This window comes from Eubalaena glacialis, chromosome 3 (assembly GCF_028564815.1).
Source record: "Eubalaena glacialis isolate mEubGla1 chromosome 3, mEubGla1.1.hap2.+ XY, whole genome shotgun sequence".
NCBI lineage: Eukaryota > Metazoa > Chordata > Mammalia > Artiodactyla > Balaenidae > Eubalaena > Eubalaena glacialis.
Genome location: NC_083718.1, coordinates 180,407,489 through 180,430,689, shown reverse-complemented (window position 1 = coordinate 180,430,689; position 23,201 = coordinate 180,407,489). Strand labels below are relative to the sequence as shown.

General features: G+C 56.5%; 1 protein-coding gene across 2 annotated transcripts in view; it reads right to left on the bottom strand.

Moving 5' to 3' along the window:
- Positions 1-4,314: 4,314 nt before the first annotated feature.
- The window catches only part of CAPZB (capping actin protein of muscle Z-line subunit beta), a 136,432-nt gene continuing 117,545 nt past the window's right edge, over positions 4,315-23,201 (bottom strand). The window contains exons 6-9 of one of the 2 annotated variants that reach the window (XM_061184835.1): positions 22,805-22,921; positions 10,006-10,071; positions 9,223-9,299; positions 4,315-4,824 (exon numbers count right to left, since the gene is read on the bottom strand). In XM_061184835.1, the coding sequence (XP_061040818.1) occupies positions 4,737-4,824; positions 9,223-9,299; positions 10,006-10,071; positions 22,805-22,921 (348 nt within the window). In that variant the 3' untranslated portion in view covers positions 4,315-4,736. Of the gene's footprint in view, positions 4,825-7,634; positions 7,757-9,222; positions 9,300-10,005; positions 10,072-22,804; positions 22,922-23,201 lie in introns of those variants that run through there. The other variant, XM_061184836.1, reaches the window with a different exon arrangement.

Here is a 23,201-nt window from a genome sequence, read left to right as displayed (position 1 = left end):
CGGGCCAGCAGAACCCTGGGTGTCACCTGGCCTGCAGCTGATGTTTATCGAGCACTTGCTGTGTGCGGGGCTGGGCTGTGCCCTCGCTCGGTCCCCACAACCCCCTCTGAGGTAGGTGGTGCAGGTGCAGTCATCACGGCCATTTTACAGATGGGAAAACAGGCTCTGAGGAACTAAGCAGCTTCCCCAAGGTCCCCCAGCTAGGAGTGGCAGCTGTTCTGTCCACATTAGGTCCCTCAGCTGCGGGCGGCCATCCCACACCCGGCCCTCGGAGTCCCCTCCCTGCCTCCGCCCTTGGCTGGGGGTCCAGGGCTTCAGGCCGGGTGCGGTCCAGCCTCACCCTTGTCCTCGGGGGCAACCCTGCTGTGCTCAGGGCCCCCCCCACTGTCCTGAGCGGTGCCTCCCACCCCCAGGGCCCACGCCCGCCCCAGCTGGCTCAGTGCCCTTCGCAGCCAGGATCTGGCTCTACCCAGGGCCGTGACCTGGCTGAGTGCCCTCCCGGCCTGAGGACCTGGGGGCTCAGCTTGGCAGTGTGAACCCAGGTGTGGGCCTGGGTTCGAGCTGGGTGGGGAAGAAAGAACGAGATATCACAGCCCCTGCCCTGGTGGGGGTGATGGGGTGATGGCTCTTGCTTGCAGGCACCACCCAGTCTGCCGAGAGCTGTGGTTCCCTCCTCCTCAGGAAAGCCCCAGTCCGATGGCGGAGACACGGGCATGCCCTGTCTGATGGAGGACGTCGTGGCAGTGGGTAAACGGGACAGGCCTGCAAGCCTGTCGTGCCGGGTGAAGGCTCATCAGTGTGTCCACCAGTACTGGGATCCTCCCCGTGTTCTTCCCAAATAGCAGAAGGGCCAGTCTGACCATCAATCAATTCCACTGTCTGGACTGGGCCGTGCTCACGGGCTGGTGGGGTCCCTGAGGTGCAAGGTCCCGGATGGACTTCCTTTCTCCTCTGGCTGCAGGCAAGCGTTGGTAGGGGCTTCACCTCTAGGTGTGGCCTGAAGGGACGAGAGCCTTTCTCTCGCCTGAAGTGTGGACCTAGCATTTTGGTTTCAGGCCCAGGCTCTGCACTTACCAGTTGCCCTGGTAACTGGTCCAGGAGGATTTCTCCCTCAGGACCCACACGGGGAGCAGGAGGCTGGGCCAGTCACCCCCAAAGATCCCTGCCTTGGCGGCTTACGTGTTAGCTATTTTTTTTTTCTTTTTTAATTAATTTATTTATTTGGCTGCATTGGGTCTTTGTTGCTGCACGCGGGCTTTTCTCTAGTTGCGGCGAGTGGGGGCTATTCTTCGTTGTGGTGCGCGGGCTTCTCATTGCAGTGGCCTCTCTTGTTGCAAAGCACGGGCTCTGGGTGTGCGGGCTTCAGTAGTTGTGGCACGTGGGCTCAGCAGTTGTGGCTCGCGGGCTCTAGAGCGCAGGCTCAGTAGTTGTGGCACACGGGCTTAGTTGCTCCACGACATGTGGGATCTTCCCGGACCAGGGCTTGAACCCGTGTCCCCTGCATTGGCAGGCGGATTCCTAACCACTGTGCCACCAGGGAAGTCCCTTAGCTATTTTTTTTTTTAATGTTTATTTATTTATTTATGGCTGTGTTGGGTCTTCGTTTCTGTGCGAGGGCTTTCTCTAGTTGTGGCAAGCGGGGGCCACTCATCGCGGTGCGCGGGCCTCTCACTATCGTGGCCTCTCTTGTTGCGGAGCACAGGCTCCAGACGCACAGGCTCAGTAATTGTGGCTCACGGGCCCAGCTGCTCCGCGGCACGTGGGATCTTCCCAGACCAGGGCTCGAACCCGTGTCCCCTGCACTGGCAGGCAGATTCTCAACCACTGCGCCACCAGGGAAGCCCCCTTAGCTATTTTTTTAAAAAAAATATTTTAATTTTATTGGAGTATAGTTGGTTTACAATGTTGTGTTAGTTTCAGGTGTACAGCAAAGTGATTGTTATACATGTACATTCTTTTTTTAGATTCTTTTCTCATATAGGTTATCACAGAATATTAAAGAGAGTTCCCTGTGCTATACAGTAGGTCCTTGTTATGTCTTATGTATAGTAATATGTGTATGTTCACCCCAAGCTCCTGATTTATTCCTCCCCTTTGGTAACTGTTAAGTTTGTTTTCGATATCTTTAAGTCTGTTTGTTTTGTAAGTAAGTTCATTTGCATCTTTTTTAAAGTTAGATTCCACATGAATGATAGCATATGGTATTTGTCTACGTGTTAGCTATTGAATGAGATGCCATCTATGAAAATGCCTGGGGCACCCCAAACCTCAGGATGGGGGGCAGGCAGATGGCATCTACAAAGAAGGACTAGCCCACAGACCCATCCTCAGTGCCCGGCCCCAGGCCCTCCCAGCCCAGGGTCCCCTTGGTTACTTAGCAAACCTGCGATTTTTTTTTTTTTTTTTTTTGCCACTCGTGGCATGTGGGATCTTAGTTCCATCTTAGTTCCAGGCTGCGTATCCCAGTGGGAGCAGGCTGTCTGCCTCTGCTTGTTCTGAGGCTTCAGAGCAAAGGCCGCCCCCAGGCCCAGTGACTAGCTGAGTAGATGCTGGACACAGGTGCCCTTTTTCTTCCAGCCTCTTTACGGCTCACTGGTTACCAGGAGCAGAAGCCCACTCGCTAAGCAAGCAGCAGAGGCTCTTGGCCGGCTGTGGGCTCACAGGAGGGAAGGTTAAGAGGTGAGCCATCGGTGTCTGGAAGGACAGGCACTACAGCTCCGGGAACCATTCCTGGTGGGAATGAAATGGCACTGTTTCAGCATCAGTCTCTCAAGAGAGCGCATGGTAACTGGCCTATCGTGGGTCACCGGTGGGGATGAGGGAACGCCATGGCCACACTGCGCCGAGGCTGCGGGGAGGGGGGTGGCACCAGAGAAGGAAGAGGGGCCGTAACAGGTCCACAAGGCCTACGCCACCCCTCAGGCGGGTAGGATCCCACAGAGCAGGGAAAGGACCAGCTGGGAGGTGGCCCCGAGCCAGGGGGACACCTCTTCCGCCACTTAGGTCCGGCTGCCCCTCACTGAGGAAACCTGGTCTCAGGGCCCAGTGTCCCTAATCTCACTGGCCTGACTTAGCACCAACAAAAGACAGCAGTGATGGCTCTTCCAGTGATGGAAGATTTTAGAAGGAAGAGTAAGATCAGGCCTGGCATACGTCACAGTCACAATTTCTGGCTTCCAATTGTTATTTTGGTCATGTGATCGAACACCTGCTAAAAATGAACTCATTTATCTGTGCCAAGCACTCTGCTACCACGAGCCCACGAGGATGTCATTTCCATTGTACACGTGTGGAGAAGGGCTCTGGGTCCACTGACAGAACTCCGGCCTTCACCTGTCCGCCTCCCTCAGCTTCTCCACCTAAAGGTCCTTGAAAGGAACTGCACGCAGGTGTCTCTCCTGTTCCCCGTCTCTATCTCAGTGGTACTCTGCACTCAGTAAAGATGTGCCCCATCTGGGAACTTTCTCATCAGACCACACAGAGAGGAGCTGGGCCCAAGGATTGGGGGACAGGCGTGTCAGGGACCCAGGTACCTCAAACCAGAGGGGCTTCGCCGGGGTGTGGGCCCTACTGCCCTGCCACAGCTGCCCTGGTGTCAGCCTGGAGAGCACGGACTGCAGCTCGGAGGGACCTTGGGCGCGTTAACCCCAACCTGTTTCCCCACGTCACCCAGGGCTGTGAAGATGGCGTGGGACGAGTGCGGACATGCCTGCACAGAGCAGGTGTTTGCTGAAATGCAAGAGGAGGCGGGGGAGAGCCCCCATCCCATCGCACCTGATGACAGGACGGCCCCAGCTGTTCAGGACAGGTGGGGCGGGGTCTGCGCAGAGCGGGGGCCCAGAGAAGCCGCTGGGGATCTGCAAGGACCCCCCTGCTCGCTCACCACGTGGGCCCCACGCCCCCATTGGGGTCAGCCCTCCCAGCCGAGCTCACACATGCTTGGACAGCGAGGCAGGCGAGAAAGAACACAAGGCCAGTGCTAACTGCATCCCAGTTTCTTTTTATTTTTTTTGTTCTTTTTTTCTTTTTTTTTTTTTTTTAAGTATGGAAGCTCAAGTATAAGATGTAGATTTTTTTTTAAGCTTTACAAAAAAACAAAATAAAACAAAAACTCCTTTTGCATTCCATAAAAATTGACAGAAAAGCACCTGGCCAGAAGAGCAGGACGGTCCGCAGGTCCCCGCCCCCCACCGTGTGGTCTCCGCGGGACAGGGGCCAGGCTTGCGGGACGACGCTGAGGGCCACCTCTCCTTTCTCCCAGAGCTGTCCCCTGTCCCCGCCAACCCCCAACCCCAAGCAACTCCCAAACACACGTGGAATCAGATTTCCAGTTTTTCTTCTATCTTTCACACACCACAGTTATTTCATAAAATTTTTTTGTTTTACATTTTTTACACCAATGTAACAAAAGGGTGGGAGGGAAGGGAGGCAGACAGTGTATTTTATGCCTATAAATGGGTGGTGGCGGAGAGACGGGGGGCCGGGGCAAACAGAAAACATGGTTTCTATGGAAATACCAAGTTTTGATAGCAAAATATGGTGGGAAGTAGGCCTCAGAGACAAGAAGGGTGTTTATAGGGTTTATTCTCAGGGAGAGATGGCGCTGTGCAGTGGTGATGCAAGTTGTGTGACCTGGGGGGCGGAGGGAAGGGACGAGGGAGGGAGCAGAAAACGAGTTTCTAAGAAAGGAATCTAATGAGCGCAGGCGGCGTGTCCGGTTAGTGGGAAGAAGAGGCTTAACACTGCTGCTTTCTCTTCAAAGCCTCCACCAGGTCGTTCTTAAGAGCTTCTTGTTTTGATTTGTCTGCAAAAGTCTGCACAGACCTGCCCGGGGAGAAGAACTGTCATTAGCAGGCTGAACAGAAAGAGTGTAGCCCTGCCGGTGCGTCCAGGGCGAGGGGCCGGGTCACTGGGCTGGGTGCCCCCCCCCCCGCCCCCGATCCTCTGGGAGTGCGAGCTGCAAGCTGTGCGGAGGGGGCAGAGGGGCCCAGAGCCCGAGGCCGGCCCCACGGGGGAGGCCACGGCCCACCTCTGCACCAGGCTGGGCGTGACCTGGACGCTGGGCACAGGTCCCAATGTCACCCTGAACCAGAAGTGGGCCTCCAAGCACGACACAGCAGAGACCGTCTGTGCTTCAGCTCAGCTGTAGACTCAGGCCAGAGGCCGAGAGATAAGGACCCTGTTACAAAGCACGGGGTGCAGGGCTGGCCACCCAGCGAGCGTTAAGAACCAGCACCTCGGACGTCTGAGCCCGCTGCCTGGGCAGCACCTGCGGGCAGGCACTTTCAGGCTTCTGCAAGGCACCATCAGCTGTTAACTTGGCCAAGAAAATCCCTCAGCCTGAACTTCAAGAGGCAGGAAGGGACAGGTAAGTGGCCCTGGGTCGCTGCTGTCAAATCCTGAATTTGTGGGGAAATGTTCACGGGAGTGCACTTACGCACAGGTTAGAGCGAACAACAGCTACCTTTGTAGCTGCCCCAACAAACAACCTTTGTAGAGGTTGTACAATTTACAGAGTGCTTCTCACGCACACTTCACTCTCACAAGCATCCTGGAGGGGTCTGAGCATTATTCCCAATTTACAGATGAGGAAACTGAGGCTCAGAGAAATGCTCCTGGCAATGACTTTAATGATCACTTTGTCAGATTTCCTCAATGTGTGGGTTAACCAGGAACTTACTATTTATAAACTTCCTAACAGTTTCAAAGCAGTGGAAAGAAAGAGTGGAAGGCTGCCTTGCAGGAATGCTGTGGAGCCACGGGAATGTCACGCTTGACACGCACTGGCCGTGAAACAGAATGGGAAGGAGAGACCAAAAAATAATCCCCCAGCACCGAATGTGGGTGAAATACAATGAAGTAGGACCCAGGAGCATCCCACGTGGAATTCTGGCTACTGAGTCCTAGAAACATCATGGGAAGTGCCCTCAGGATGGTAAAGAAGGAGGCAGAGACAAGGCTTTGAAAGAGTCTATGTGCAACTACAAAAATTCCCATGAGAAATGCTGACATTTCTGGTTGATGCTGCTGAATACACATTTCTGAGTACTTGCTCTGCTCTGCTCTGTGACGGCCAAAGGAAGGGTCAGGCACCAGCCCTGGTGGCCCTCGGGCTGCAAACCTCAGCCAGCCCACCACGGGCTTCTGGAAAGCTCCCAGTGGGAGGCTAACTTGCCCAGTGGGAGGATGCGGTGGGCGAAGTGGTGGCTCCCACGGCACCCCGGCCCGAGTGGGTGCGGGCTCTTCTGGGAAGGAGCACGCCAGGCCTGGGCTGTACCCAGCCCCCCGCTACCCCCCCAAAGGAGAAATTTCCAGAGTTAGAAGCAGGTAAGAAACAGCAGGTTAGGCTTGGAACGGCTGGAGGTGTAAGGAGCAGGGCACTCGTTTAGGGAAAGAAGCTCAGGAAGGTCACTGCCAAGCAACTCGGAACCAAGGCCTGGAGGTGGGAAGGAGGGCCTGTCCTGGACAGAAGGTGCCAGGCTGCCCACTGCTGCAGGGGGTCCATGTCAGAAAGCCTCCAGTGGGTGGCCACAGGACTGGCCGAGGTGAGGGATCCAGAAGATTCTAGACCCACCCTAAAAGCTGAGGGGCTGGAGAAAAAACTGCACTACATGGAACGCCTTAAAAGGGGGTTTCTTAATGCTCTGATGGGCATGTGACGGTCCGAGCATGAGGCTGGAGGCTGACAGATGCCCCAGGCCTGACGCTGGCACACACGCAGACCAGACTGTGCTGCGGTCTCACGGCTGCAGAAGAGCCGCTCCGCCTGGTTACACAGGTGCCCCACCTCCATCCCCCCCCACCGGGCCTCTTCCGGGTCAGGGTCTCCGAGTCCAGCCCCTGGGCCTGGGAAGAAGCCCCTAAGCCCAGGCTCTACAGCCCTGCCCAGCTGGGTTTCCAAACGCCTCTTATTAAAACCAGTTTCCCTCCTCCTCTCCGGGGATGCTGACTGCTTTCACACATCTCTATCTGTCACTAGCTCAAGTCATGGCCCTCGGCCATTGTCTACAGCCAGACTACTTCCCCTCCATCCGCGTAAGGCATTTAGGAGGACAGCTGAGCTCGCCAGGGGCCGAGGGTTATGCCGGTCCCGGCGGCTCCAGCGGCACCCGGTCTTGGGGGCACCAGGCCCGGCCAGGGGATTACAGCCCCACTCTGTGTCCCATCCTCAGACTCAGGGCGATACACCGTCCCCTTTTAGGTCGGCTAGCCCCAGTCAATCTCCCACCGAGAAGGGGGCTCATTTGGCTTCTGGGATCCTTGGTGGACAGCTGGTGAAGCCCCGGCTGCACACACAGCAGAGAGGCCGCCAAAGCCGCCGGCCGAGCGGGAGGCCACTGGGAGCGGCGCAGGCGAGCGGCTCCTGCCGGAGAGGCGACGGTGATGCCCGGCCGGCCGGGGCTGCTCGGGGGGGCAGAAGCCCAGACGGCCCGCCCTCACACGCGGCCCCGCCCAGAGTGCAAAGCACACACACCGCACACGTGATTCAGGTCTGTGTAACGCGGGGCGAGTCTGCACGTTAAGGGGGCTGCTCCCAGCTGACCGGACACGGGGTTAGTGGTGTTTAAGGGTCCGGCGGGGTCTCGGCGGGTTGGTGAGTCCTGTTTAGTGGGGCGGGCGCTCAGGCCTCTCAGGCAGGGTACCTGGAGCGGCTTAATTATCAGGCTGGATGTGGATCTGGCGCTGCGTCAGCACTTGGGAAAGCTCCCTCTGCAGCTGCAGGAACTTGGGGTTGTCGGGGATAACGTCAACAGATCTACAGAGAGTGTGCAGAGGTGAGCGCAGCGGGAGGGGGAGGACGGGACCCAGGAGCACAGGGGGCGACAGCTGAGAGGAAGTGCAGGGGACACACAGGCAGAAGAGAGAGCGGAGCGTCACCAAGGCCGCTGCCGCTCGGGGGCTGTGGTGGGGAGGTTCTGGCCGCGGTGCTCTTGCGGGCGGCGGTCACCGTTTTCAGGGGCTCAGACCACCACCCCGCAGGCTCTCTGCGGCTTTCTCCGATTTTTCAGCCACCGCCCGGGGACCCTGCAGGCCAGGCGGGTGCGTGGCTGGCTCAGGGGCCCCAGGCCAGGAAGCTCTGGGCAGAGATGACTTATGAGGCCCCAGGCTCAACAGCCAGAAGAGAGCAACGCTCTGGGGGTGGAATAAAACCCACCGGGGGCCAGACCACATTCCCCACAGGCAGGGAGGAAATCAGAAAGATGATGAGTCCAAAGTGGGCCCACTCTTTTAAAACTCTATGAGTGAAAGACTAAAACATCTGTCTCCTGGACAGATTCACAAACCAGAGCTGCTTCCTGCCTCTCCTTGTTCCCAAAGGAGAGATCTGTCCACAGTGGGGGATTAGAGGGCTGGAAGCCAAGGGCAGAGCAGCAGCCACTGGCCTCGCGTGGTGGTGTAGGGCCGCACACCGGCCTCCATCCCACCCCCTCCCTTCGGCTGCCCTGCTCCTGGACGGGCGGAGGGCCACTGGGAGGAGTCCCTGGTCGAAGGTCACACGGCTCTGGCTGACAGAGGCTGCATGAGATCCCGGCCTCCCGACTCCAAGGCTCGTCTTGCTCCACAGCGGCCTCCACTGCTCCCAAAGGGGCTCTGGCCTCCTACCCTGGCCACCATGACCCTGAGGACCCAGCGAGCCCCTGAGCCCCCTTCGGCCTTCACTTGGGCCGACGCTGAAGAACCAAGGGCACAAGACGTGTGGGGAGGGGCAGCCAACAGCCCTGAGAGGACCCCAGGGTGGCGGGTCCCTCTCCAGAAAGCAGCAGGTCGGGGGGCTCTTTCTGTGGGATACTCTGCTGCCCTGGAAACCAGCCAACCAGAGGCCAGTGGTGTCATGCCCTCCTGCGTCTTAGGGTCTGATCTGGAGGTATCCTCAGGCCCAGGAGCCAAAGGGGCCGGGCAGATTCTTTAGGTGGGACTCAGGCTGAGGGACCGAGAGGTGACTCCAGGGACAAGGGAACCGATGTTGTTAAGGTGAATGGGCCCCAGGAAAACAAAAATGGTGCAAGTCTACTCTGATTCCCACATCTATCCTGAGTACACACTCTGTATGCCAGGCTTTACCTTGCAAAATCTGCATTAACAACCCTATAAGGAGGATACCTCAGCCCTGGTTTACAAAGGAGGAAACAGAGGCCCAAGGCCATAGAGCTCTTAAGCAGTGACCTAGGATTCAAATCCACATCTTTTTGGTTCCGAAGCCCGTGCTTTGGGGTACATTACCTTAGCCCATTAACGATGTCCTTTGTCTTTCCAAAGTAGATCTCATTCAGCGTACTCCTGATTTTATTTTCCATGTCCTGGAAAAGGAGGCCGGTGAGACTGACGGGAACGCCCTCCCTCCTCCCGCCCCGCACCCCTGCAGTCCCCGCTGTGACTGCAGGGTGGAGGCACGTGAGTGCGCCAAAGCCAGCGAGGGAGCCGCACGGCCAAGACCGCGCGTGTCACGTGTGCTCTGAGCGCCTCCCCATCCTGGCGCCCAGGACGCCAATACCAGGTCCCGGTGTCCCAGGCTGACCCTCACTGGGAGCTGGCCCACCCCGCCCGACCACCCGCCAGCCCTCCCCCCAGCTCTGTGAACAACCCTGTGCAGCTGGAGAGCACCCCCTTCTTCCAGGTGGCGTGGGGAAGGGGGAGCTGAGGTGCAGCTCAAGCTCCTCCTCCAGAGCCCACTGGTGTTCCCGGGATCTGCTTCCCGTCTGAGCTCAGGTCTCCGCTCGCACCCACTGGAATGGGGGAGACAGGACTTAGGGCCTCCCGAGCTGAGTCTTCTGGGTGCACGTGCTTGGGGGACAGTAGAGGGGGTGCCTCTGGAGCTGGGCCCTGCTTGCGTCCAGATCAGAAGGCTCAGGAAACAAGAGGCCAGGGCAAAACATGAGAAATGCGCTGCTGGCTGCTGTGGAGTTGCGAGGGAGCAGCAAGGGAGGCCAGCAGCCGGCAGCCGGGCTCCAGGGGCGAACATCCCGTGCAGTGGAGGCGAACCGCGGCAGCAGGAGGCCCACTCACCTCGACCAGGCGCCCGATGTTGGCTATGTGCGGGGAGCAGTCGCTCACGGTTTCATCCTTCTCCATCTGCAAGAGACAGAAATGTTCCTCTCGGTCAGAGAGCCGGGTGAGGGTGCAGGGCCTGTTCTCCCTGCTGGCAGGCCCGGGGCCAGCTGGCAGGGGTTGAAGGCCACTTTTCCAGTGAGGGAGCCCCAGCACAAAGTAACCCAAGTTTCAGGTCGCAAACAGTCCAGCCAGCAGAAGCCCCGAGGCCCCGTTTCCAGGGGAGAGTCTTGTTCCGCCCTGTGGAGCACACCCCACCTCCAACTCCACAGCCCACAGCAGGGAGGGCGCAGGTGACCACCTCTGCCAGGCACAGGCTCAGCTTGGGGCCTGATGTCGCAGATGAGCCCCCAGAGTGCCGTGTCGCTGCCGTGCCTGCGTGGCAGCTACGGAGGGAGGGACCGGCAACCCGGGTGTCAGGAGACTCCGAGGCTCAGACAGATGGGGTGACCCGCCCAAGGTCACACAGGGAGTGACAGCAGAGCCCGGGTCAAAGCCATGCTTACTTCCAAGCCTGCATTCCTTCTACTCTGTGAGGCTGCAGGGCCGGCAGAGTGACCGTGTGGAACTTGAACAAGAGAATCTCAATCCGCATCCCTGGTTACGACAGAGGGGGTTTTAGAGGAGCTGGGACCCAGCGAGCCAGTTCTGGCCCAGTGATCAGTACTCTGAGTATTAAAAGGAAAGGGGGCAGGGAGGGGAGAAGGCACTGATGACCCTGACACGAGCACTGAGTCATGACGCACGCAGAGCTCTCCCCCAACTTCCGCCCTATGTTTAAGGCTTACTTCCCTCACAAGATTATACATTCCTTAAGGGCAGATGTATGTACCTGTTTTACACTTCACAGGTGCCTAGCAGAGTGCTAAGTGCATAAACGCTGTTTAAACCGAGTGGAAGCGTAGCTACGGTCACCACTGTTACTTATTTATTTAGAAAGATTTATTTATTATTAATTTATTTAGTTTATTTTTGGCTGCGTCGGGTCTCAGTTGCGGCACGGGGGCTCTTCGTTGCAGCACGCGGGCTTCTCTCTAGTTGTGGTGCGCGCAGGCTCCACGGTGTGTGGGCTCTGTAGTTAGCGGCACGCAGGCTCTCTAGTTGAGGCACGTGAGCTCAGTAGTTGCAGCGTGCGGGCTTAGTTGCCCCACGGCATGTGGGATCTTAGTTCCCTGACAAGGGATTGAACCTGCGTCCCCTGCATTGTAAGGCGGATTCTTTACCACTGGACCACCAGGGAAGTCCCTCACCACTGTTACTGAAATAAAATCTGGAAGCTGAGGCAGTTTGGGGGAGAATGGATACATGTATACGTATGGCTGAGTCGCTTTGCTGTGCACCTGGGACTATCACAACACTGTTAATCAGCTATACTCCAATAGAAAATAAAAAGTTTAAAAAAATACAAAAAAAAATCTGGAAGCTGAAACAGGCAATCAAGAAACAGGATGAGAAGACAGGAACTGGATCAGGAAGGCTAGAGCTCAAAATGAATTCAGACTAGTGAAAAAAAGCAGAGCAAAGGTGGAAGGTTAACTACCTTCAGAACCGGAAGAACAGGGCAGATGCTTGGGGTGCGTGGTGGTCTGTTCGGAGGCTAAAGGCCTCTACCCAGTCTCACCTGCTTTTACTTCTCTTACCCATTAGGGAGAGTGACTTCCAGGCTGGGAAAGGTAGAACAGACCCCGTTAGGAGGGAGACAAAGCCGCAGATGGTAGGAGAGAACCAAGTCACTTTGTTTTTTGGGGTTTTTTTAATATCTTTTATTTTTTTTACTTATTTATTTATTTTGGCTGTGTTGGGTCTTCATTGCTGTTGGGCGGGCTTTCTCTAGTTGCGGCGAGCAGGGGCTGCTCTTCGTTGCGGTGAGAGGGCTTCTCATTGCGGTGGCTTCTCTTGTTGCGGAGCATGGGCTCTAGGCGCACGGGCTTCAGTAGTTGTGGCTAGCGGGCTCTAGAGCGCAGGCTCAGTAGTTGTGGTGCACAGACTTAGTTGCTCCGCGGCATGTGGGATCTTCCCGGACCAGGGCTCAAACCCGTGTCCCCTGTGTTGGCAGGTGGATTCTTAACCACTGCGCCACCAGGGAAGCCCCAAATCACTTTAAATGATTAAGTTTCAGGGTCAGAAAAATCCGATTCTGTGACAGAGACATCCTTGAAAAGTTACGGCACACTTCTGAGGTGCCAGAACACTGGGGGAGGGCAGAGGCTGACCCCACTTCCATAACAGAAGGAAGACTGGAGTTGGAAATTAAACACTGGTTTGACACTGATCCAGACAACAATTTTTGATGGGACTGTTAAAAAGAATCATCTGCTGGCACACTTTCACATCAGATACTCCAGGAGCCAGCACGGGCTCGCCATGAACATGACCTGCTGCGAGACTCTCCAATTTCCTACTGAGATGGGGATGCTGGGCTGCAGAACAGGGGGCTCCTCTAGGATCACATCACTGTGGCAGGTTCCCATCTAAGATCCTGTGGCCGAGGTTGGACGGCAGCCCGCTCATGTTCCCAGGGTGGCCTCCAGGGCATCTCGCAGGATTCTCTACCTGGCCCTGGGTCTACCTGTTTGTCCAGGACTTAAAGAAAGGCACAGCGCAGAGGGTGCATGGGATCCTACTGCCAGCATCAAGGGTGGAGGTGATGAGAAGGGTCCTTCCAGGACCCGAGACACGGGTCGGCTGCAGACCACAGCGCTCCCTGGCGGCAGCCACCTCACTCCGCCTGGTCCTCACGAGAACCACTTTAAACCCGAGGAAACCGAAGCTTAAAGGTGTCAGGTGCTCTGCCCAGATGACAGCCCTGTTCGACCCCGCCACCTCTGCTCCTCCTGCCCCGGTGTGCTGACTACCTTCACCAGGGCAAATGCAAACCACCTACTTTGGCTCAAACATTAATCTCACCGAGAACAAGATGAGGAACAAGCCCAGTGAAGAGACTTGTGGGTTTTAGGTGATTTCAAGCTTGACAAGAATGTGATGGGACCAAAATGAAGCTATATTACTGGAGCCCAGCTCAGGGGTGGCACGCCCCCCATCACACGACGAAGCTGCAGGGGCGAGGCCGCGTCACTTGATGAGGGAGGCCCCTCCGTTCCATGCCAGCCCAGCCACATCCACAGGGCTGGATGCAGTCTGGGTTTTCAGAGAGCCGTGGACAAACTGGAGTCCTTCTGCTTAAAAGGTCTGAACACCCTGACCCCAAGAAATGGGAAAGAATGTGGATATCTCAGGCCGGGAGGGGAAAGACTCGGGAGGTGCTGGCCATGCTCTGAGGGCCTGCTGTCCAGCAGGGGCGTGTCCTGCAATCCGTGTCATTGCCAAGGGGCGACAGAGCTCTCTGTTATTATATCTGCATCTGCTCACAGAGCAATGAGCCCCGGGTCCCTGCAGGTGTCTGGGGAGAAACGGGGTGGCCATGTGTCAAGATGCTACAAGAGGGGGATCCGGAGTAGAGTGGTGGTCTGGAACCCACGGTCTTGCAAGGCCCTTTCAAAGTCAGGAGACTAAGTCTGAGAGCGAAGACGCCTGGTCTCTGAGAGTCTCTGAGAGCGAAGACGCCTGGCTCTGGCAAGACCGTCTGGCTGAGGACTGGCCAAACAGGAGAGACTGAGTGAGATGCTAGAATGATCGGCTGCTCTGCCCCCAACACCGGGCCCTGAGCCACCCCAGGCACTCTGGCCAGTGATCCTGGGGAGTCTTGATCCTGAGACTCAGGGGTTGCCACAAAACAGGAGGTGAGCGTGCCCACCAACTTCAAAGTGAAGCCACTCCCCACCGTTTCAGGTGGATGAGCACCCCACCCTGGGCAGCGCCGTGGCGTGTGCGGGACATGCTGGGCCCCGAGCAAAACCCTGCGGCCACGACGACTGGAGCGTGTGCGTGTTGAACAGGGGCTGGGACCGTGCTCCGCCCTGAGGAAGGACGGCGCTTGCCTACCCATTCTTAAAAGGCATTTTTGGACACAGACACGCTGGCACTGAGTGTCCTCTCCTCCCACGTGGAAGAGGTTTCTGTGTCCGGCCAGACGGCAGCTCAGGGCTGCTCTTCCGGGCAAGGAGAGGCCTGGGGGGTCTGACCCAAATGAATTACGTCCTCCCACAAACTGGCCTCTCCGCCTCCCCAGCTCCACGCAGACGGCAGACTCCTGGCAACCCCAGGGAAGCAGTGAGGCTCTGAAGCTCATTGAGGGCCCCATTTTAAATGCACATCAACCACCCAAAGTTGAGGCGAGAACTGGTGGCAAAGGGCTCAGGGCCATCAGGGAAGCAAAGTCACATCAGATATCCGACCTCTTGGGTATCACCTCTGCTTCAGAATCAAGAGCCATCCTCCAACAAAGGAAAAGGCTGGAACTGCTGGGCGCTCAAAGATAAAAGAGGTCTGGGCATAGGGGCCAGGGCGGGTGAGCCTCCCCCAGGAGCAGACCGACTACCAGGGAGGACACCAGGGGCCAGGAAGCTTGAGGCAGGGAATCTGAGCCCAAGGCAAAGGCCCAGCAGGGCCCGGGGGGAGGGAAGGAAGAGGGTGGGCCGGGGTCGGGGCAGAGGCCCGGCACACAGACATGTCTCCACGGCCCCCCTGCCCGCACCCCTGCCGACTCCCTTCACACCTGGTCAGGGTCAGCTCGCTGGCAAAGCTGACCTACCAAAAATGGAACTATTTTTGCATTGCAGATATTATTACATCCTTATAAAAGGGGCTGCCAGAGGAAAACATTTTTATGTGCTGTGGTCGCACAGATGTTCCACAAGGTGGTTCCAACCGAGTCTGAAGTCAGAGCCCCGCCCGCCTGTCCCCAGCAAGCACCTCGGCTCCTCTCCGCGGCCCGGCGACGTGGAGGACACGGGCGAGTGTGTAGAAAGCAGGCCGTTTTCCTCAAAAGGGAAAACGTGAGCAGAGTGCCGTGCGGCCCTTGCCAGTGAGCAGAGCCCGGAGGGTGGGGACCTGCAGGAAGCCAGCCCCATCTAACGGCTCCTGCTCTGGAGCCCTGGGGGGCGAGGGCCTTTCTTGCCTCTGCACTGCACTGAAGAACCTAATATGTGCACTAGGCCCAGAACGGCGCCTGGCTGAACGGCAGCTCCGTTCCCGGGACTCTCCCCGGCCTGGCTCCTCCTAGTTACTGGGCTGTGCTCCGGGTCAGAACGGGGCTGTGAGGCCAGGACTTAACATGCTGTCAAGCCAGAAGACAGTGGTCAGACAGCCTCTCAAGGAAGGTTCGGTTTGCCCAGTTTAGGAAACATTTAACTGAGCCTAAAACTGTATACATTCTAGAAGATGGAAAAGTCTCTGCTTGCGTGATAGGTGGTAATAGCAGTAACAGCTATTATTTATTGGGCATAATCCATATGTCAAAATGTTTTTTTATTTCTGCTCTACAACAATCTTGCCAAATGGGCATTATTAAGCTCGATGGTGAAAGTGCTGAATTTCAGAGAAGGGAAGTGGTTCGTCCAGGTCACACAGCTGGAAAGAGACTGGGCTAGGATCTGAACCAAGGTCTGGATGATTCCAAAACCTGTTTTCTTCCAGGAGACGTCTCCATTTTCTCAACTTCATCCACGTTCTTTACCGGAAAACTCAAGGACAAACCGCAGTCCAGGGCTCAGAAATTCCGAGCAGTTTCATCCCTGCCTCACCCGCCTGCCTTCCCCCCAACCCTTCCCTTCCTCTGCTCCGTTCCTCGCCTGCCCAACCTTCCTAGCGGGGGATGGGCACAGGGAGGCAGCCTCACACCAGCTTTCCCTCTCGACCAGGCTGGGTCATTCCGCCCCAGGTCACCGGACGTAAACCAAAGCATCCCTAGAAGCCACGCCACTCAAGTCTCTCCACCCCTGAACCCAGGAACCTTAGGGAACAAGGGAGCAGCTGCAGCTGGGCCTCTCCGGGTGCGAACGTCCTCCCTGAACCACCCTGAGTTTGGCCCGGACCCCTCTGTTCCCCACATCTGGAGGGAAGGCCATGGGCTCTTCCCCCTGCAACACGCCGCCTTGCCTGACTGCCAAGCGCGAGTCAAAGAGGATTTCCCTGCCTTGACACGCGGGCAAGTGCCTCTGCTGGAGTCTCACTGCTCGAAGATACATCACAAGGGAGCCCGGTGCTGAGCCCGGGGGAGAGCTCGCCTTCCGAGTGTCCGCCCTAATCTCCCAGCTCCACAGGACATTCCACCTCTGTTTCTAAATATTTAGAGTCGGAAAAAAATGTCAAATGAACATCTGCGGGGCCCGGCCCCAGGCTGGAAACCTTGGATCTCTTTCCCGAGATTCACAGTCTTGCCTCTTTCCCACGCCTCCAGCTGTCACACAGAAGTGACCTCTCAGTGCAACTTCCTTTTCAGCGCGTTGGTACTTGGCCTGCGGAAAGCAGCCTTCCCACCGGGGCCCAGGTGGCAGCTGCCGCCCTCCTGCCCTCAAGGATTGGCCGTGATGAGCCTCTGCAAAGACGGCCCTCACCTTGCCTCCCACAGCTGCAGGGATCTGCCAAAACACTTTCTCTGCTTGCTTTCCAGGGACGTCCCTAAGAGACATCTTTTGGCGGGGGCGGGGGAACAAAAGGCCGGAGTGGAGAAGATGGGTGAGGGCGCCTTGGTCTGAGCCCCTGGGGCATCTCCACAGCTGGCAGGTCACAACGAGGTGTGAAATGCAGCTCCAGTATATTTACCAAGAGCGGTAAGAAAGTCAGTGAGGGGGGGCTTCCCTGGTGGCGCAGTGGTTAAGAATCCGCCTGCCAATGCAGGGGACACGGGTTCGATCCCTGGTCTGGGAAGATCCCACATGCTGCGGAGCAATGAAGCCCGTGCGCCACAACTACTGAGCCTGCGCTCTAGAGCCCGTGCTCCACAACAAGAGAAGCCACCGCAATGAGAAGCCCGCGCAGCAACGAAGACCCAACACAGCCAAAAAAAAAAAAAAAAAAAAAAAAAAAAAAGTCGGTGAGGGTGCCTTGAGAGAGGAGAAGATGGAGGCAAAGCCTGGGGAGCCAGGGAAAGGGACTCCTGGGGGGAAATTCCGCCAAGCCCAAGCCACGGCCCTTCCCAGGACAGGCACAGGAAGCAGGAAAGTGGGGGAGCCCTGGGCATCGTGCCAGGGAAGGGTGGCCCCGGCCTATGCAGCTGCGGGGTGGCCACTATGAGCTGGATGGAAACGGGAGAGCTGGGAGCCCTCGGCCTGGCTGGGTGCTCCCGACCGCTGGCTAGGATGGCTGCCAGGGTCGGGGCCTGGCACTGTGGGCCTGGTGAGATGGCCCCTTCCCTCCTGACACACGTGGGGAAGGTGTGAGTGTGCAAGTGAGTGTGGGGCTGCCACGACGCCTGGGTCACAGCAAGTACCGCTTACTGGAGGAACTCGAGCCCAGCGCTCACACCCTGGGGTCACCCCAAGACGTCTCCAACCCGTCCCTCCTCTACTCCTCCTGCCTCTGCCCTTCCTCGTTATTTCCTGCCTTGAGGCTCCTTCACGGACCACCCGGCCACAGGCTAGTCACTGCAGCCGCTGCCGGGGCCATCTTTTGAAGACACAAATCTGATCAGATCAGTTGACTACTTAAAAAATCTTAAAGCCCTCCGCACTACCTCTGGTGGTGAAGGTGTCTCATGTGGTCACTTGGGTTCCTGCAAGAGGCACCCAAAGCGTGGCGCTGCTGAGCACGCTCCAGGGAGGCCTGGCGCCTCCACTGGACTCCGCGGTTCTGGCCCCACTCGCGGGGCCTGTTTCTGGGGCCACTGGTCCACTGCCGCTGCCCACGCTGCCTGCTCGAGGGGCTGCCAACGGAATGTTCCTGGGCGCCCACAGGGCAGTGTCCTGTTTACACTGAGCCGACTGACTGCTCAATGCATTTCTGTGCAAATGCTTACTGAGCATCTCTTAAATGCCAGGCCTACAGATAGGGGACAGACCAAGACCAAAAAAATGCAGTGTGGCAGAATGCAGCTTTCTTTTTCTCCTAGGCAGACAAATCTGGGTTCACATCCCGGCTCTGCCTGCTACTTAGATAAGTCACCACAGCAAATTACTTAATAGCCTGAACCTCAGTTTCCTCACCTGCTAAATGGGAGTGACAACTCTATGCTGTTGACAACCCAATCAACAGAGACAGCCCACATTACCACACGTGTTCACTCTTGACCACTGATTTGCTCAGCTTTCCTGGAACCCCTTCGCTTCCCATCCAAGAGAACCAGAGATATTTTCCCAAGGCTCATCTGGGACAAACAGCTAAACCCGCAACCCTCATTTCCCCTGTATGCGCAGAAGCTACGCATCATTAACTTAGATTTGTCACCCTCATTGCTTCCCTGCCCCTCCTTTTGCAGTTACTTACTTTGGAAACCAGCCCCAGATTTACTGCACCTCGGATGAGTTACGCGACCGGCCGCGAGGATGATGACAGAAGCATGAATTTCCTCATGAAAGCCCAAGAGCACAGGCAATCCAAACAGGCCCGCGGGCCAGCGCGGTGCGCTGAGGACAGCCACTCATCAGGCCTGCGTTTGGCTTGGCAGCGGGCGCTGCTCACGGCAAGCCCAGACCCTGGCCGTGGGCTGACAGCTCTGATTTAAACTATTAGCAAGGCTGAGGATTAAATATTTGTCCAGGTCACTGTAAACCGGGTGGAATTATAAACAGTTCGGAGCGGTAAGTGATGCAGGAAACAGTCTCCGGATACAGGTTTAGGATTTTCCACCACTCCCCAGGTGGCAGGGTGTCGGGGAGGACGGCTGTGAGGGAGCCAGCTGCCTGGGGTTCGGCGGCCCCTCCCTGGTCAGTGGTTCCTGGAAGACAAGGGCCCATTTCCACGCAAAAGGATGGTCTCTGCCCAGTGAGCACTAGCCTCTGGGATGGTGTGGGGACAGCCCTGCCCAGAGGCCAGGGAAGGGGACCCCCGAGATCCCTTGCGGCTCCAGGCCCTGTGACACGGCAGAGGTGGTGCAGGTTCTGCACGGAGAGTGTGAGGCTCCGACACGCGGCCCAGGCACCTGCCTTGCACTTCTACTGTTCAAGTGCACGGAGATGCTTCTGTGACTGCACTTGAAAGAGCTACTAAATGTATCCTTTCTGCCACATTTTAAAAAATTAATGGTTATGAAAAGCGTAATTATTATCTTACTGAAAAAGCCATTTTGATATTAAAAGGAATCCTCATGAAGTCAGGCACTCCCAGGATGAGGATGGCAACGGTCATCTCTGCCAAGGAAGGCTCCCTCCTGAGGCCGTTCTGAGGGATGCTGCGCTGCAGCCAGCACCGGCTTCTCTGAGGCCAAGTCTCAGAGGAGGCGCAGGCCAAGCTACCCGCCTGTGCTTCCTCTTCCTGCCACACAAAGGCACCACTGCCCTGCACCGGCACAGGGTTAAGGCCTTCCCTTGGGGTGGGGCTGTTAAAAGTCCTAAACAGGACTCTTAAACAAGGGTCTTCAACCTGCTCAGAAGCTTCAAGTAGCACGTGAAGCAGAAGTGAAGACGAGTCTGCGCCGGGGGAGGCGGCACCTTCCGGTCCAAGCTCCCAGCTCACCTCACACGCCTGGAAGGGACACCTTGAAGATGGGCTGCTCATGACACCTCAGCCAAAGATGGGCAAGGGAAAGGTACACAGCAGCTGTGATACTGTGATGCATAAGAAATACATAATTTGGTCATTCGGATGACCAAAATACATTTCTCATGTACATCTGGTCTTTATCCATGGTTCCGGGCTCACAGCTCCCAAACCCTTGGGATTTCCTGGGCGATAAGAGCAATGGGAGCATCTTTTGTTGTATTTGGTCTCTTGTCCTCAGTTCCTGAAATCAATCGCTTCAGGGCCATAAAGGTGAAATGGGTGCCTTGCCGCTCATAACAAGCCCCTTTCCACCACAACTGGGTTTATGTTAATGAGGTGACTTTTGGAAAGTACCTAAGCATGGGGGCTGGTTGCCAGGGGAACCAACCATAAACAGAGGGGTGGAACTTTTAGTCCTACCTCTGATTTCCAGGCAGGGGAGAAGGGCTGGAGGTTGAATCAATCACCAATTGCCAATGAGTTAATCATCATGCCTATGTAATGAAGTCTCCACAAAACCCCATGAAAGATGGGAATCAGCTTCCAGGCTGGGGAACCAAAATGCTTCCAGGGGCCCCAAAACTCCGTGAGAACGAAGCTCCTTTGTTTGAGACCTCGCCCCGTGGATCTCTTCATCTGGCTGTTGATTCGTAACCTTTAAATATCCCTTGGAATAAATCTGCAATCTAATGAGTGAATGGGTTTCCTGAGTTCTGTGAGCAGCTCTAGCAAATTAATCGAACCCAAGTAGGGGGTCATGGGAACCTCTGATTTGTATCCAGTAGATCAGAAGCACAGGGGACAACCTGGACTTGCCACTAGTGTTGGAAGGTGTGTCTCAGGGGAGGAGGGCAGGCAGTCTTGTGGGACTGAGCCCCGGACCTGTGGGATCTGACGCCATCTCCGGGTAGAGTGTCAGGCTCGTAAGTGAACTGTAGGACACCCTGCTGGTGTCTGGAGTACTGCTTGCTGGTGGCATGGGGAGCCGCCCCCCAAGATGGAATTAGGTGCAGAACCCCAAAGAGTAGCACACGTCAAATTTTAATGTGCACATAAATTACCTGGAGAATTCTGTGAAATTTAGATCCTGATTTGGTGGGTCTGGGTAGGGCCCCAAGCTCTCTGCATTTCTGACAAGCTCTTCCGTGGTGCTGACGCTGGTCCCTCCTGGACTAGACTGTGAGACTAGCTGTGAGGTTCCCTCCAGCTGCAGAGCAGAGGCTCTCAGAGAGCCCTCCTGCCTGGCCGGGCTGTTCAGGACCAGAGAGGTGGGAAACAGACCAAAGCAACACTTCTCACCACATCAAAGGAGCCTGAAGTGCAGAGACACGCTGAGCGCTGAGGGCGAGGAGAGAGAAGCCATGGCCAAGCCTGCAGTCACTTGGTCCTAGCACGGCAGGGAGCCGGCTGGGAAACGGCAGGCGGCGTTCAACCACAGGTGGCTCAAACGGCATCTATCTAGAAATGCGAAGCCCTGCTTAGGCGGTGAATCAGAGCTGAACAAGCTCACCCTGAAGACCAGTGCCCTAGAAAGACGGTTATCAGACTGATATCTCCCCCCTATGGAAGTCTTTGGTAGCCAGGCTGGAGGGCTCCAAATTTGGCCTTGAACTAATACGAAGACAGAGTCCTCTTAGTTAATGTGCAAGGAAGAAAGCCGGAAGGAACAGGTAACACCTGGATGACCAAAACTGAGATTCGACATTATCTGTCCCTGGCAGAATGGACAAACACCAAAACATGAGTTCACATGTAAAACCTCATTTTAAGAAAAGATCAACTGCACAAGAACAGAAGGGGAGTGCCCGGACCGTCAGCAGCTCGTGGGAAAAGAGATGGGGGGGGAGCCAGTGGGGGCCACTTAGCCAACTGCACGCCTGTGAGGTGCCAGCAGAGCAGCACGGGGCCCATTCCGGATGCCTCTTTTCATGGAGACTGATGTAAAAGGAACGGGCTATCCCCCAAGGCAGCGAGCTCCCTGGTCCTACCCGAGCAGAGCGGCACAAACTGTCCTGTCAGGTTGGGAGATGACCTCTGAACTCTTCCCATGTCAAGACCCTGTGACTCAAGCAGTCTTTGGACTGCTTTGACCAGACATACCCATTTTTTCTGTATGAGGTGAACGAATATTCTGAGTTTTGAAAAGTGCCCTGCTGGGGTGCATAGTGGAGGATGCCGGTGACTATCATTCCGTTGCACCCCTGCATCCCTGGAGCACTGCTGCAGGGGCCAGAGCTGAGCAGAGAGCAGGCGTGTACCACAGGGCACCTGCCTGGGGAGGCCGGTAAACCCGCTTGGATGCTTAAGAGGCTCTCCCTCTTCTGGATCCCTGAAGCTTCTTTTTCAGTCCTTTCTCTCCTTTTGGGGACCCTGGCTACTATCCCCCAGCAGCCTGCTGCCAAGCCCCTAGGCTGACCCCCTGGCTGCCGTCACTCCTCACTGCCCACCCCCATCCACAGATCACGGCCATCCGTTCTCGCTGCAGAAAGCACCTCTCCGTTGTCCAGTGGCTGCCGGCTGCCCACACCCAGCCCTCTCTCGACTGTGAGAAAGCTGCCTGATTTCACTCTAGGAAATCAACACCCACACCCCTGTTCGTCTCCTCGACCATGGGTAGTCACATGACCCTAGCGCCGGGAAGTGATTCTGTCCTGGACAAGTAACTAGCGCCGGGAAGTGATTCTGTCCTGGACAAGTAACCCGACCCGGCAGTGAGACGTTCCTGGGGTTATACGGCAGACCTGCTCTGCGAGAGAGGCTCTCCCCCAGGATGGCCAGAGGCTGCCAGGGGCCCCCGCGTGGAGAGCCAGAGTCCTGCCCACATCATTCGTGTCTTAGACCCGGGTGGGCTGAACGATGTCCGAACGTCACAATTAGGTGAGCTGACTCATTTCCATTTTCGCTTAAGTCAGTGAGAGTTTTACTTCCGTCACCTGCAACCAAGAGCCCTAATACAACACCTAAGCCACAACTGAGAAATGAATCCATTCTAGAATGTTACCAGCAGTATGCCCTAAACATCACGGGAGCATCTTAACATAAACACACCTTGACCCCAAGTAAAACCTCCCGTGACTGAATGTCGGGAAACACGGACAGGCCTGTGGGGAGATCACGTCAGGCGCAGGGGCTGCCCCAGGACCCTCTGTGGGGCAGCTGCTCACTCATCTCCACACACGGCCAGCCCTGGGGCTGCAGCCGGGGGCACTGACCACCCTACCTGTCTAGTAAGGCTGCCGCCGAGGTTCATGGTGCCAGAGCCGGATTTGTTGGTCTGCAGCCACAGCATCACCGTGGAGGTCAGCTTGTAATGGGCGGTGCGACCGCTGGACTTCTCCTGCAGGACGAGACAGAGATCAGAGCCTTGGGCACAGCCCTGAGCTGAGGAGAGCCCGAATGGCCCCTGAATTCAGGTCATTCTAACACGTCCCTTCCTAACACGTCACCATGACATGACCTTATAGAATCCCAAATGGTTTTTAAAGGGGCCGAATCTGCGGTCACTGTATCCAAGTTCTTTGGGGATCTTTTTCATCAATGACTACTGCGATCCTGACTTATCTTTATCCACATCGCTGTGGGCACTTTTAGGAATCAGCAGGGGTTTATACGTCACA